At 41.9% G+C, this 13,301-nt stretch overlaps 2 protein-coding genes across 3 annotated transcripts; one reads left to right on the top strand and one right to left on the bottom strand.

Annotated features, from left to right (window-relative positions):
• The first annotated feature begins 13 nt into the window (after positions 1-13).
• LOC116426783 (uncharacterized) lies at positions 14-3,665 on the top strand. Of its 2 annotated transcripts, XM_031976261.2 has the most exons (5): positions 14-1,344; positions 1,417-1,569; positions 1,632-1,796; positions 1,895-2,338; positions 3,017-3,665. In XM_031976261.2, the coding sequence occupies exons 1-5, from the start codon at positions 319-321 to the stop codon at positions 3,407-3,409; spliced, it is 2,181 nt and encodes a 726-aa protein (XP_031832121.1). In that variant the 5' UTR covers positions 14-318; the 3' UTR covers positions 3,410-3,665. The 2 variants fall into 2 exon arrangements, with proteins under 2 accessions (XP_031832121.1, XP_076221188.1); XM_076365073.1 differs by having other exon boundaries at positions 14-1,569.
• Positions 3,490-12,728, bottom strand: 14-3-3epsilon (tyrosine 3-monooxygenase/tryptophan 5-monooxygenase activation protein epsilon). Its single transcript, XM_031976151.2, has 4 exons — positions 12,463-12,728; positions 8,932-9,238; positions 7,682-8,025; positions 3,490-7,137 (listed from the first exon to the last, which is right to left on the bottom strand). Exons 1-4 carry the CDS (start codon positions 12,524-12,526, stop codon positions 7,082-7,084), a joined length of 771 nt encoding a protein of 256 aa, XP_031832011.1. The 5' UTR covers positions 12,527-12,728; the 3' UTR covers positions 3,490-7,081.
• Positions 12,729-13,301: the final 573 nt, after the last annotated feature.

The raw sequence follows: 13,301 nt of genomic DNA on the forward strand, positions 1-13,301 counted from the left end.
TCGTAAAGCCAACAGTCGAGCTACCTGTATCAAAACAAATAATCATTTCAATAATAGACCTTCGGCACAATGTCAAGTGTACGTCTAACAAATATAACCGTCCTTAATAGTAGTTCAAATCAGATTCGGATTCAGAACAGAGCGTTTAAAGCGGAACGTGTGATTCTAAGAGTAAACGAGTGTTCTTAATTTTAGAGATGTTGTTCAAAGAAATATTTTTATTCCTGAGATGTTAATCTATCCCACGTTATTAAATATTAATTAATTCAATGTACACGTTGAACATAAAAAAGTGGAGCTCTTAAAAAGCATACTGTCATGGTAAAACGTAGAAGTTACAATGGATCAGGATGGAATCAAGGCCTTCGTCAATCGCAGGAGATGCTGTTGCAAAAATCAGATTCGAACGACAGAATTGATAACATTGGAAATAATGATACACCGTTAAGGAAAAACGGGGGATCATTGGAGCAACTTTTGGAGCACCGTTCCCCAGAATTAGTGCTCTTCGAACCACAACAACTGGAGTTGTCCTGTTACGATGACTTAAGTCCAGAGATTGCACACAAGCGTCGACGAAGGAACTCGGATTCGAATGACATGGACAAGTATTACGAGCGAAGCAACAATTCATTAAAAAATGTCGATACATCCCCAAAAGCCTGTTTCCCATTGGACAAAACGTTGTCGTTGAACGAAGACATCAAACTGGACATGAACAAATGCGACTACTTGCAAGACGACAAATCCTTTTCAAACATCTTCTTTGCTAGTCAGTCCGAGGATGAAACGAAAAACACCAAACGCTATGAAACATGGAACAAGCGAAGGAACCAAGATACAAAGTTTGAGACGGTGAAAGAGAAGACTCCGCAGGAGTCGAGTGGCAATCTGTTTTCTGCCAATTGGAGCGATTGCAAGCGGATCCTCTCCAACCTGCGGCAACTGAACAGCTTCAAAGTAGGAACTACAAGTCAGGAGGGAATTGCCGGTCTTTTACCGAAGTACACCCCATTCCTAGCGTTGCAAAAAGATTCTACTGCACGCTCAAATAAACGTCCTTTCGTGGAGGTCGTCGAGGTGGATGACAAAGTGGAGGAGTACCAACGGTACAAGGAGATTCGAAACGATCTGACAAGAAGAGATCGTTCGCCTACGCCGTGCAGCGGTTCGCCACCGCCTGCCAAGAAGTGTAGGACTACATTGAGATTTGACAATGAGGAAAAAACAGAGCAATCGCAATCAGCGTTCATCACATTGAGCACGTTCGAATCTCCCACAGCTTCTAGTCTGGATTTACCCGTTATCTCGGATTCTGGTGGTTGCAGCAGAAATTTGCACGATGTAATTAGAGTAGTCGATTTTACGTATGCTTCTCAAATTAATATTCTTATTGATAATAAATTTTACTTTCAGCCTGAAGCAAACATCGAATTCTACAAGAGATGCACCTGTTCCATCTCCAAACAGAATCAATCGCCACGAATTCTATTTTCTAGAAAACCTCTGCTGAAAATAATTGTCTTCTGCACCTGGCTGATGAAGAAGCTAGCGAGTGCCTTTAGAAAAGTAAGTAATGTTATAAATTCTCCTACATGAGTGCAATCATAATTATTGAACAATTGTTTTAGAATTATATCCGGTTCAAAGAGACGATCTTGATGTTTTCCGCAAGGGAGAACGCGGAGAAGCTCGAAGAACTCCGTCAAGTGGCTACAGGATTACAGTCTGAGAACGAGCAAATGATTAGTACGTTTCTGGAGAAGGTGAATTATCTGGCTCAAGAGATTACTCAGGTAAATGAATCGAATCTTTATACGCTGAAGAAGTGCATAAAGTATAAGTATACTTCACTCGCTGTACGTTGAAGTCATTAAACTCAAGTTGTTTGCAGGTACGCGCAAATAACGTCGCAACGACTGCCGCTCTAACCGAAGAGATCCGTAATATACAGGACATTAGCAAGAAATTGGCTGAAAACAACGAGACAATGATGCAGGAGCTAAAGAAATTACAGAGGACATTGGACGATGCGAGAACAAGGTCTCCGAAAGTTTCAGCACCGCCTCCACCGATATCATCGATTTTAATTTCATCAATGTCAACATGTCCTCCTCCACCTCCTCCGCCACCACCGCCACCGCCTCCGCCGCCTCCACCGCCACCACCTCTATTATTTCAGTCACCGGTAAAGTCGATTACACCGACCACCCCAAACAGCAACAAAAGCGTCGGTACGCCCTCGAGAAAGTGCTCAACGCCGTTGCTTAATAGGCCAGCTATAACTGTCGAGGATTTGCTGAAGGTGACCCTAAAAAAAGCACCGCAGAATGTTAAGGTAAATCGTAAAGATTGATTCCACTCGTCCCACTAACTCAAGTATGAGACAATAGAAGATACCAAGATCCCGCGAAACAAGATTCATATGAAAAATGACCTTTACTTTTCATCTTGCCTTTTGTTTTTTAATGTTACCGTCTCGCAATACTAATTTAGCATGCTTAAGGGGAAGTCTTTCAAGAAGAATGCACTATAATCCATACGCTTATTAGAGTGACACAATTTTCAACCGCGAGTTAATTGTTTCTCAGCCTTCGTTGCCATTCAACCGGATACTTGGGGGGTTATTTAAAAGTCTCAAGGTAAACTTTGCGAGCGGAGACTAACGTGGTATAATGAGGATTCTTAGCGCAGCCCTCTTAACTCTCTTAGAAATCTATAACACTGGATATTATTTATCCCGTAGATCAAGACGGCGTTGTCAATGATTGATACCATTTATCCAGAACAATACACTTGAGCGATCAAAGGAAAGACGTCGATTATCACGACCCTTGAACTTTAAATGAACAATACCGCGAGAACATTAAATTCGACTGTGGTACTTCTTTTATCGGATCGGTAGTCTACCCTCTGAATATCTTCCGGTTGAATAGAATCTCGTGGTTTCTTCTAGCATCGTGTACGTCCTGAAAATGTTCGAAACTGTGAATCCAGGAGGAAATTTGTATTTCAGGAAAATAGAAGGAATACTATACCAGGACCGAGGGGACCAGTGGTCTCACTGGATATGTTACGTAGCGTTAAATTAAAATCTGCCAGGCGCAGAACTAACGACCAAATAATGAGATCACCTAGGGGCGGTCGTATTACCAAGTCACGAACAACGCCGACCCTTAGCCTGTCTCCGATCATGACTGGAACGGACAACTCGTTGGGACGAATCCTGAAACAGGTGGATGTTAATAGACGACCGAGACGTTTGTTAGGCACAACGAACTTCCGCGAGACCACTATCGCGAAAGTTAATCGTTCGCTGAACACGGACGCGAAAGATAACAGTACACAGGCATTAACGTTGGATGATTCACTCTACGCGCAACACTGTGATACGAAGAAAACGCCTTAGGAAATATATTGTAATTTATAATTCCGACTAATACACTGACCATTGTAATCACACAATGAAAATCTGAGAAGAGCATCAAGTATAGAGAGTTGTAATTACTTTATTTGTAGCTTTCACGTGTGTGGTTTTACAGAAAAAGGTCGTATCCGGTAAAATCGCATTGATTGTAGTACGTACAGAGTGGTGTGAGAACGCATGCGAATTCAAAAAAAAGGAAGAAAATAAATAAATAAAAAAAAAAACAAAGAGAAATTTAGCCTACTCCCAAATGACGATAAATTTTGATATCCAGGTCGAATTATTTGCCGTTGAATTGGGTTAGCGACAAGATGGGATGGTTCGAAGATAATTGATAATTAATATTTATAATACAGGGAAAAATAGATAGATACGAACAAGATCAAGTGGTACATCTAATAAAAGACGAAATGTAAATAGACGTGTCTTTGTAAAAATCGACTAAGAGCATACAACGATATAGGGATAAAGGATTAAAAAGCGGTCTCAGTCGCGTTACACCGATCATCTATTCGTTCTTAACAGGTCCTACGGACAACCCCGAGCGACAGACTGGTCTATCTACTATTTTACTTTGGCCGGAAACATTCTACACATCATTCATTGTTTCTATTCGCTTATGAGTCACGCTATATCGTGGACGATAATAATTGTTATCGCGTCCGGCTACTTCATCTTGTTTTTAATCCGTCGTGTAAGCAAGTAATTGGACGAGGTATCTGAGAGTTTATCGTCGTCTGGGATCCACTACACCGTTCGTTGCCACAGATAAATTTGATTGTACCTAAATCTCTCTCGGAAACTCGCTGCATTTACTATGATATATAATTCCTTAACCGATGGATCCCCGATTTTCTCTACGGTCCCTTCGCTGCTTCTCCCATCATTCTTCTCTTTAATCGCGCGCTGGTCCATGTTCTCTGACAATACATATTCGCGAAAAAATCATTCCTTTTCTTCCGATAGCGTTCCGGAAACGATTCGCGTTAACCGATTTCTCCGCGGTAACCCTAATTTTACGCTCTTAAAATTACTCGCATATACTTACTTACGGTGCCGTTGATATTACTTTGAGTTATTCTTTGTAACGTACTTTATAACATGATTATCAATTTTTATCATTATTAATACCTAAATACAGGGGCACGATAATGCACACCGATTTTCTAGGCAGAGCTCGATTATCTGCGCGCGGTTTATTCCCTTCGCCTTTTTCATATGTTTACACGCCTCGCTTTTTTGCTGCACGCTTTTACAAACACGGTTTTACCGAAATCGTCCTCGTCGCCATTATAGTTATACAAGTGGCGGTCGAAAGCCTATCGAAGAATGAACTCTCAAAGCACAATGGAAAGTGTCAATTTCGAGTGTACCAATAGTCGTTACGTTGCGGGATATTCCTAACCGGAAGAATATATATATGTATGTATGTATGTATATATATATATGTATGTATATATATAACGGAAGTCATTGAAATGTGTAACAACGCAAAATTAATTATGTGAACATGCATAATCTGTTGTCGATTATCGTATAATAGTTCAGAGTGTATAATAAATTAATATTAGCAATTAACAGCGAAGTTTCCTTAAGACACTTCTGACCGCCGCTATTTATTTCAACGGGTAAATAGTCGATATCGCGTCGCCAAGCTTACCTCGTTTAACATGCTTAACAGAATTTTGTTATGAGAAACTAACGGAACGGTTTTCTAAAGTTTCATTGGAATGTATTCTAAACAGAAATTGGCGGAATGGTTAATCGATACAAACGAAAAGAATAAAAAAAAGAAAAGATTAAAAAAAAAAGAATATAGGGAAGTGAACGAACGCTACGGGTAGATACGAACCGCAATGGAATATCGAGGGGAGTGAATCAGCGTAAAGTGAGCGCGGACGCATAAAGTCGGGATACAATCGTTTATTCTGTAATTCGTAATACCACAGCGATCGTTTATAGTTTTACACAATGGGGTGTATGAAAAAGTACAACCACAATATTACAGACTAGCTAAACGGCTACTTATCTTTCTGTTCGTGTATTCGTGAAACGGAATTCATCTTTCTTTCTTTTTTTTATTACTCCTCTTAAAAAAAGCTCATCTACTTGCAACATCTTTTAAATTCTTATTTCATGCTTGTCGTCGATTTAAAAAAAAAAAAAAAAAAAAAATCAAGGAACAGAAAAGAAAAGAAGAAAAAAAGGAACACAAAAAGATATAAGTCATCCTCCAATATCGTTAGAGAGACCTGAAAAGGTGAGTAGAAAGAAAACGTCCGACGCTGTCGAATAATGACGGTACCGTTTTCTCGCTCGCTTCGAAGTTCTTTTTCACTTTCTTTCTTTTTTCTTACACGTTTCATCTCAACAGAAAATTTTGAACTGTGAACCGACGTTATTGCGTTTAAGTACGACGCATTCCGCATAAGCGCATCCTTTCTTGAAGGTTCATTGAACGACTAAACGAGAGGACCCATGCTGGTGTACTACATGCGTATGAAATTATTTGATCCGGACTTCGTTCTGAAGTACATTCGGTAATATCATCCTTATACACAAAGTAGGGACACGAAGACGCGCGGTTTGTGTTGTCGGCCAACGGAATGAATGGTAACCGCGCACCTTCGCTCTCTTGAGGAGACGATGCGTTTATCCCTGGATAAACGGACGATTTTACATTCGATTTACCCACGCATACGGTTAACATCATCGTTTTTTAATTCTTATGGTATATGCGAGAGCGATCGTGCGCGCAGTAAAAAAGCGGGGGAAGAGGACGAGGAAAGGAGGAGATTGATTTTGTTATTGGGGGAGGGAGCAGGTGAAAACAAACGAACGCAATAATGCACTTCGATCGACGTCGAGCATCAGAGCATACATACATATACATACATATATATATATATATATTATATATAATATACACACACACACACATATATACATACATACATATGTGTGTGTGTGTATTATACATATATATATATATATATATATATATACATATATATGTATATACACATATGTGCATATGTTTCGCTATCCGTAAAATGTTATAGGACACACTGTTAATTCGTTCTCACTCACTGGAACCGATGAAAGCGAAGGGGGATCGTCCCGACGGACTGAGGGCGTGCTACAATTCATTTTATCATTTTATTACTATGGGTGACATACGTACGCCCCGTCAGTCGGCGTCCACTTAACACGGTCTCGACATCGTCCACGTAATTCTTTTTCTTTTTTTTCTATTTCTGTTTGGCCAGGCATGCACAAGTGTAAAGACAGCATTTTTTTTGTTATTCTTCTTGATACGCGAAGAAGGCAAAGAAAAGTGCCTCTCTAAATGCATTTTGTTTGCAGTCTCTCTCTATTTACCGCAAGGTGCGTGTCCTTTGCTTGGTTACTTTCTGCGTGCTCCGTAATTTAATGCGTGTTATTATCGAATGATTTTTTCTTTGTTTGGTTTTTTGGAATAAACGTACGTGCGTGTTTTTTTAGGGTCACGCAATCGCTTAAGATCTCCCCTTCCCACCCCGAACTGCCACCTGCCGAGTTGTTTTCTTTTGCTTACGAGTTAATAAAAGTTTTTTTGTTTTCGTTCTGTGTTTCAGTTTTATATACGCAATATAACACTCACTACAGTTAGAGTTACGATACGTCCTGATCTTCCACTTCTTGCAACTGCTCCTTTTGTTCACCCTCCCCTATAAAAAAGAAAGAAACACGTAAATTTGTTAATCAACGTCTCGCTAACTATTTCTATTGTGCATACGATGAAACGAAGTGGTTTGATTTCAAACGAATAACCTCGATACAGGAACTAACCTATTGTATAAGATTTAGGAACTACCTTATAACGTAAGGGATTCGTATTGTAAGGAACGAGGATGGTTTGCTCACCAGGTGACTGAAAAAGGGTATAGGTCGGTGTTCAAGCATTGGTGGAAATGGCCTGGTTCTCACGGTCAGCCTCAAACTCTAAATTACGAAGCAGTGATTCTTTGCTCGGAAGCATACACTATTTAAAAGTACCATTTTACAAAATAAAATTTCGGTAGGTTAGGCGTAGCTAGATACAAGCAGCTACATACGCAATGAATCAATCTGACACACGATAAACAAGATTTTATCGTGCTGCTGGAATGTACATTATTAATCGTTGCACGGTCTCACTTCAACGGTCGCGATGGAAGTGTTTCAAAGGATGATAAAAGAAAAACGTTCAACTGATTTTTAGAGCATACTAACCATCTCCTTGCATATCTGACGTCCACAGAGTCAAATTGTCCCTGAGGAGTTGCATGATGAGGGTTGAATCCTTGTAACTATCCTCGGATAAGGTATCTAATTCCGCGATCGCGTCGTCAAAGGCTGCCTTCGCCAAGCGGCACGCTCTGTCCGGACAATTCAATATCTCATAATAGAACACGGAGAAGTTTAGCGCCAATCCTAAACGAATAGGATGAGTCGGTGGTAAGTCCGTCATCGCAGTGTCGCTGGCCGCTTTGTAAGCTACCAGAGAATTCTCTGCTGCTTCCTTCCTATCGTTTCCAATAGCGAACTCGGCCAGGTAACGGTGGTAGTCACCCTTCCTGCAATTACATTCAATTCTATCGAATCCGCTCATACTTTTCAAATGTACACACACTTGCATGTACTATCGTTGTGCAATTTCTTTCATATCACACTTTCATTTACCGGAGCAAATCAAATCCATTGAAACAGTGATTTCAGTAAAGCTAAATATGTTTCTTACAATAGGTTTCATTAGCTAGCAAAACGATTTACAAAGATAATAGGTTTCTACTCGATTCCTGCTTTCATAAATTGCTCCTTAAGAACAGGAATTTGCATAAACATCAGCGATCTGGCTACGATACAGCCCGCATAGTCTCCCTCAGCTAAACAAGCATTAATATTCATCGGAATATCAAATTTAACGAGTTGCTGACATGTAGATAGTATTCAATCTATATATAATTCAATAAAAATTAACGTTCATGGATTTCTACTGTCACGGGCTTTCTTCGTTAGATTCAATCACTCTGAGAACTTAAAGTTCTAAGTAGTACTTCTATTAGTAACTACTTGCGAATTATCTTTAACTCCGTAATTATCGAACGAAACAGCGGGAAGTTTTAAAAACCAATACCTCAAAAATCAGTGACCGAAACGAAACACTCTTCCGCACTGGTTGCCTTTTAATCAACACGAACACGCCATCGAGGTAAGGCCGAGCTTAATATTCGCAAGTTTACATCTTCATCATTTCCTGACGAAGTCTACATATACTTTTCCAAATGAAATTACTATCCAACTATAGAGTTTTCAAGAAACATAACATGATTTATCGTCGGATGTTGTGCAAAATCCACATTATTGGATTTCCACTTGACAAACTGCCATCCAACCTTATTGAACTTATATCAGTAAGTCCCTAACTTTGCAATAATAAATAAATCTCAGAAATTGCACGCTAACGTTCAAACGCTTCTTACATTTTATAATAGAAGACTTTCGATTCGCCAGTAGACGCACACGGAATCAGATGTTTATCCAGGACACCGAGGATGTCGGCACAGATGTCTTTGAGTTCTTTCTCTACCTGGGACCGGTACTGGCGAATCATCTCGAGCTTGCCCTCGGCGCCCTTGTTCTCCTCCTTTTGTTCGATGCTGGAGATTATTCTCCAGGAGGCTCTCCTCGCCCCGATTACGTTTTTGTAGGCGACAGAAAGAAGGTTCCTTTCCTCAACGGTCAACTCCAGGTCCAGCGAAGCGACCTTCTTCATCGCCTCAACCATCTCTGTAAATCACATCGACGGACATCGCCGTCGACAACAGTGCCATTAAAGTGAAAACACCACTAAACATGAGAATACGTTAAACAATACAAGTTTCGTCTAACATCAGATACGTTTGCCGCTAAAAAATATATTAAGCATTTTATTTATGAATAAACCTTTAAACAGTGTCCCAACTTAGTGTCCCAATCTCTAAGGACCCTGTACGCTAAACGACAACATTGTCATTCAATGATCAACGCAAACCACTGTTCAACATTCTTATTTTTCTGTTATGAAACTTACCGAAGAATGTTATATGAAATCATGGCAAAGTAATGAATTGGAAATGACTTATCGATTATTAATACGTAAGCTACCCCGCATGGATATATTATTAGTTTCATCTGGGGATGGCGGAGAGTGCCTCGCCGCGAGAAAGACAAGCACACAAGCATGTATTAACCCGATGCCCCTTGAACTTTCTGACCAACTTGCTTGCTATTATGTATTTAGTATCTATAGGTGAGAGGCATTCGAAAATAATGATATCGATCAAGATATACACGTGCTTCGATTCGTCTTTATCTTGCAACTGCAAAAAAAAAAAAGAAAGAGAACACGATTAACAAAACAGCATTAATTCAGCGAAACGGTATTCGCCGTTGAGAATCACGGAGAGAGAGGTTGTTTCATTGTTCGGTAAAGAAACAAAGTCTGTGTCGTATTTACGAGTAACAGCGAAATCTCTACCGCTATGGCGGAGGATCGATAAACCGGGTGAAAAAAGATATTACAAAGGCGCGAAGCGACGAGACAGATTGAAGACACGGTGTATCGGTCTCTACATCCGGAGTTCCGAGGTCCCGGCTCAATTTTCTCCTTGAAATTATACGTTCGCGTGAATCAGACGAACAACTAATTTCCAAATAATCAAGCAATATTACATTCCATTGTTACAGAACTCGTTTCATCGCTCCTCTTCGTCTCTGCATCTAAAACATTACTCCACCTAATAATAATAACAACAACAACAATAATAATAATAATCTCTATAAATCAATCAACCATACATTTCTCAGTTAAACTCGACAATCGTTACCGTTTCCATTGCCCCGTAAATGTCAATGGTAGTGTCATGGCGGCATTGACAGTCAGATTGAACTCGAGTCGAAACCAGGTTAAATAAATACCTATAAACGGTTTCGAGTAACATTTTGCCCCGTACTATCCGTCAGATAAACATTCGACCAGCTAGGCGAATACGAAACACAGTTTGAATTCGATCATCCGAGGATAGGAATAAAATTGTCAGGGATTCGCCCTTATGCTCGATCGGCATTCGGTCGAATAAAAGCCTGGTTCATCCGTCGCTTTCAAGTTCATGGTGGTTCCGGGGAAAAATTACTGTAAACGCGGTATATACGGCGATGGAGGTCTACAGAAACGTAGGATATAGCGAGCACAGATCAATACTTTCCTTCTACTATGGCCCCCTCTTCCACCCCCCTCCCCACCACCGCGCTGTCTCTCACCCCGACACCGTTCTCACCCTCGGTCGTGATATCTCCGTCCCTCTCGTTCGCAACCCTCAAATTTGTCCGTCACCCTTCCTTTTCTCTTCTGTCTCATCCCAGCCGCTTATCGCCTCCTCTCCCTTCCATGGCTGTGATTCTTTAAACTTACCAGCCGTTTCGCCGAAAGGATCATGTGCAGGTACCTCTACGCTTTAACCCTCGGAGGACGCACGGGTCCGAGTGCCTGGGTATAGAGGAAATTCACAGAAGCGAAACTCGGTCGCCCCGGACGAGTCAATTCTGTGATTTTCGACTAGTAGGTTCGAATTTGTTTTAATAAGTTCGATTGAAAAATGTTTCTACGCCAATGAGAACCGTAGGAGATCGGCGGAGATGATTCAGGCGCGGTCGTGTACGCAATTACCGAAACCGTTAAGATTATGGTGGTTAATACGCGTGTCTGTCTGAATGAACATGCCCACGCGACGACGAAATTCGTCGGTCTCGTTTTATCCGGTTTATTTGTTCAACCGCTCTCTGTTCCTTGATCCTCGAGAGCGTGAAACGTGATTTCAGGTTGTTCCCGCATTACGAGGAGAAAAGCTTTTTCAGATAGCCGGCGCGTGAGACGTGCTCGCTTATCTGGTGATTTTAATCGGCCAATTAGCGGATAATAAATATAGCGAGCGGATCGGGGGATTTTATATTGGATAGAAATCGTCTGGCGAACTTAATGGAAATATAGAATACCGCGGAGTACGGGAAATGTCAAGCGTTGAGACGGCACGGGGAACGGCAGGGAAATATTTGCAGCGGGTAACAACGACGAGAGAGAAATGCGAGGTACGATGAGATTTGACGGTTCCTCTCTTCCACTGTTACGAGTCCCCACCGTGGGCTCTGCTTTCGCCAGAAGCGAAATAAAAATTTCTATAGTCGCCGCGCCGGACGTATAACGATGTGTATAGTATGTATAATGGGGGAAAACGGCCGGCAATTAACGACACACACCGGACAGAGCCGTAGGAAAATACAGGGCGATTAACCGGAAAAACGCAGCCGATAGATCGGTTTTGCTCGATCGGCCAGAGTGATTTCTCTCTGGTTTCAAGGCCGAATGCCACGAGCAGAGCACGCGTTACTACGTGTCGAAAGAGTAACCCGGCAGCGATTGGTAAGAATCGTGCCGTGTCTATGCATCACACGCGTCGGTGAAGGACCGACTTTGTCCGGTTATCTGCCATGAGGCTCCGAAAGTGCTCGACAGTACGCCTAGCAACCGCGTTGGCCAGCTTTCGACGAAACAATGTACAGGCTGAAAAAGATCGACCGGACGATTCTCGGCCGTTGGCGAAATTTCAAAGTACCCGTGACAGGGTCCGGCTAACCGGTGACAGAACCGAAGGACGAGCCCACCCTTTGAAATAAAGGAACACCGGTCGCGAACCGGCAAACCCGATATCGCATCGTCTCGTCGGTTAGACGTATTTGACGTTTCCACGACTTTTGACAGATCCGATCGGAACCGATCCGCAAGTTAAGACTGTCGGTTTTCCGAGGGACTCACGGTTTTATCGCGAGAAATTCTGAACGCGATAGGGTCGCGACCCACGAGGATCGCGTTCTACCTCCTTTCTCTTTGTGCCCGTGCTCTCCTCTGTCTGTCTGTCCGATTTCGTAGATTTCATTTTGGCGCAGGCCGGGTCCTTTCCCGGAAAATATCTACTCACCGTCGTAACGCTCCGCCTGCTCCGCCAGTTTCGCTTTATAAACGTTGTCCTCCCGTTCCGACATCTTGGATGCTTGTAGATTTCACGGGCGGACGAAAGGTTACAGCGAAATCGCACGAAATCCTCGTTTCACCGAAATACGTACAGCCTCGACGTACAGCCACTCGCAAGCTCACTGACCAAGATGGCGGCGCCCGCCAACAATCGAAAGCAGTTCCCAGCTCGCGCAGCCTCTGCGGACACTTCGCTCGCCATGCGCTCCTGTCGAGTGTATTACTACGCGTGACGTCATTCGTCTGCCACTAATGCCACGCGCATGTCGGTTAAATTTGCCCCGAATATATATCCGGTGTATCAAAACCTGGCTAAGTTTCGTTTCAAATTGAAATAGCTGATAATTGAACTGCGGATGTTTACGCGGTGTCTAGCTTTTCGGGGCAGGCTTTAATAGTTCCATGGCGAATCGAGATTTTACCCGCACGCGTTCGGTTTCGATGGTTCGAAGTAACCTTAAAATTCTAGGAAATTTTATTATTCTAACAGTCGTTTTATTGCGTCCAATCTACCGCAAATGCATGAACATCCGTCGTCTACTGATAATATTGTCAGTGTTTCGGTCATGACAACGCTGACGATTCATTGGAACAAGTTGGATTGCGTGATAACGATTTATCGAGTTCGAGAACTACCAGTTGTATATTTTAAATGTAAATCGTTCGTGGCAGTTACTGTAAAACTTCGATGTAACAGTAAGATGGAAAAACGGGTCAAAAGTGACTCGATATTGGCTAAGTGAAAATAAATGTTCAATTCGTCTAACGAAATGAAACGATACAATG

Source organism: Nomia melanderi, chromosome 1 (assembly GCF_051020985.1).
Source record: "Nomia melanderi isolate GNS246 chromosome 1, iyNomMela1, whole genome shotgun sequence".
NCBI lineage: Eukaryota > Metazoa > Arthropoda > Insecta > Hymenoptera > Halictidae > Nomia > Nomia melanderi.